The sequence below is a fragment of the Charadrius vociferus genome, unplaced genomic scaffold (assembly GCF_000708025.1).
Source record: "Charadrius vociferus isolate BGI_N301 unplaced genomic scaffold, ASM70802v2 scaffold822, whole genome shotgun sequence".
Taxonomy (NCBI): Eukaryota; Metazoa; Chordata; class Aves; order Charadriiformes; family Charadriidae; genus Charadrius; species Charadrius vociferus.
The window spans coordinates 19037-21406 of NW_009647481.1; the positions used below are offsets into that span (position 1 = coordinate 19037).

At 62.5% G+C, this 2370-nt stretch overlaps 1 protein-coding gene across 1 annotated transcript in view; it reads left to right on the forward strand.

Annotated features, from left to right (window-relative positions):
- LOC104282627 overlaps positions 1-2370 on the forward strand; it is a gene marked incomplete at its 5' end in the record, with an annotated part of 38873 nt that overhangs the window by 7443 nt on the left and 29060 nt on the right. Inside the window, 2 exon segments of the mRNA XM_009880742.1 lie at positions 10-910; positions 912-2301. Coding sequence (XP_009879044.1) covers positions 10-910; positions 912-2301 — 2291 coding nt within the window.

The window sequence follows — 2370 nt, forward strand, 5'->3', positions numbered from 1 at the left end:
GGGCCCGAGACTTGGGCTTGAAGGTGGAGGATCTGCCGGGTCGCAGGCTGCGCCTGGGCTCGGAGGAGAGCCTGCGCCACTTCGCCGTGCGCCTGGACAGTGGGGAGCTGGTGGTGAGCCAGCAGCTGGACCGTGAGCGTCTGTGCGGAGCGGCTGCCAGCTGCGTGCTGTCGGTGCAGGTGGTGACAGAGAACCCCCTGCAGCTCTTCCGCCTGGAAGTGGAGATCCTGGACCTCAATGACAACTCCCCGAGCTTCCCCACTGCTCACCGCACCCTGCGTGTTGCCGAGTCGGCCACAGTGGCTACGCGCTACCCCCTGGAGAGTGCGCAGGACCCCGATGTGGGCACCAATGCTGTGGGCTCCTACCGGCTGAGCCCCAACTCCCACTTCTCCCTGGACGTCAAGCAGCAGCAGGATGGCAAACTCTTCCCGGAGCTGGTGCTGGAGCGTGCCCTGGACCGGGAAGAGCAGCCAGAACTGCAGCTGGTGCTGACGGCCATGGATGGGGGAAGCCCAGCCCGATCAGGCACAGCGCAGATAACAGTCCTGGTCCTAGATGTCAATGACAACGCGCCCACCTTTGACCGTGCAACGTACAAGGTGCAAGTCCCAGAAAACACGCCTTTGGGGGCCCTGCTCCTCCGGCTCAACGCGTCTGACCCTGATGAGGGCCCCAATGGGGAGACGCAGTACTCCTTCGGGGTTCACACCTCTGACTCGGTCCGAAGGCTCTTTGCCCTGGATCCCCGCAGCGGCGAGGTCCGGGTGAGTGGGGCCTTGGACTTTGAGGAATCCCCTTTCTATGAGATCTATGTGCGAGCCCATGATGGTGGGGTGCCAGAGATGGAGGGCCACTGTGTGCTACAGGTGGAAGTGAAGGATGCCAATGACAACCCCCCAGAGGTGCTGAAAGAACCCGGTGCCGGAAGACACCTCACCAGGGACTGTGGTGGGGCTCTTCAATGTACGGGACCGAGACTCAGGGGCCAATGGGGATGTGAGCTTGGACATCTCCCCCGATGTGCCTTTTGCCATCAGATCCCTTCAGAACCACTTCTCCCTCATCACCCGGGACAGCCTGGATCGAGAGTCCACCTCACAGTACATAGTGGAGCTGATTGCCCAGGATGGTGGGTCTCCATCCCTCACCACGACACTCACGCTGCTCCTCAACATATCTGATGTGAATGACAACCCCCCGCACTTCTTGCAGCCCTCCTACGATGCCTTCCTCCCGGAGAACAACCCGCCTGGCTCCCTACTGTGCACTGTCTCTGCCTCAGACCCTGACGACGGGGATAATTCCCGGCTTGTTTACTCCATAGAGAGTGGCCAAGTGCAGGGTGCCCCCATCTCTTCCTTCGTCCACATCAACCCTGACAATGGCAACCTCTACGCTCAGCGCACCTTTGATTTTGAGCTGCTGCAGGTTCTGCCAGTCTCTGTGGCTGTGCGGGACTCTGGGTCCCCCCCACTCCATGCCAATGTTACTGTCTACATCTTCGTGCTGGACCAGAATGACCACCCCCCCACCATCCTGCACCCTGCCAGCGACAGTGATGTCCCAGCACCCCAGAGGGTCCCGCTATCTGCCCCACCGGGCTACCTGGTCACCAAGGTGACAGCAGTGGATGCAGATGCCGGGCACAATGCCTGGCTGTCATACCGACTGCTGCCGCAGTCCACCGACCCCTCCTTGTTCCACATGTCACTATACACTGGGGAAGTGCGGACGGCGCGTGCCCTCCAGGACACTGACACGGCAGTGCAGCAGCTCATTGTCCAGGTGATGGACAACGGCGACCCACCGCTCTCCACCACTGTCACCATCACCGTGACCTTGGAAGAGGTGGCCCTGGAGGAGAGCTACAAGCCTCGGGATTTTCTAGCTGGTGCCAAGGAGAAGCCAGACCTGACCCTCTACCTGATCATCGCACTGGCAGCCGTTAGCACTGTGGCGCTCGCCACCATCACAGTCCTGGCTGCCCGGTGCCTCCGGCGCAGAGGCCATGCCGCCGCCTCGCCCTGCTGCTGCTGCTGGCTCAGCGAGTCTCCCTCTCGGGACTTCTTCAAGCACTCCAGCCCCAAGCTCCAGCTGAGCTCCGACGGCACCCTTAAGTACATGGAGGTCACCCTGCGACCCACCGACTCCCAGTCCCAGTGCTACAGCACTTGCTTCTCCCCCGGCTCCGACCGCAGCGACTTCACCTTCCTGCGGCCTTGCCCGCCCCCTGCCACCCTACCGAGGGAAACCGGGGCTTTCCTCTCCGCTACCGGTACGCTGCGGGACCCCGGCCAGGTGAGAGCCTAGGGACAGGGGAAGGAGGTGCTGGCAGGGGGCTGGCCGGGCGGCCGGACCTCTCCTTCC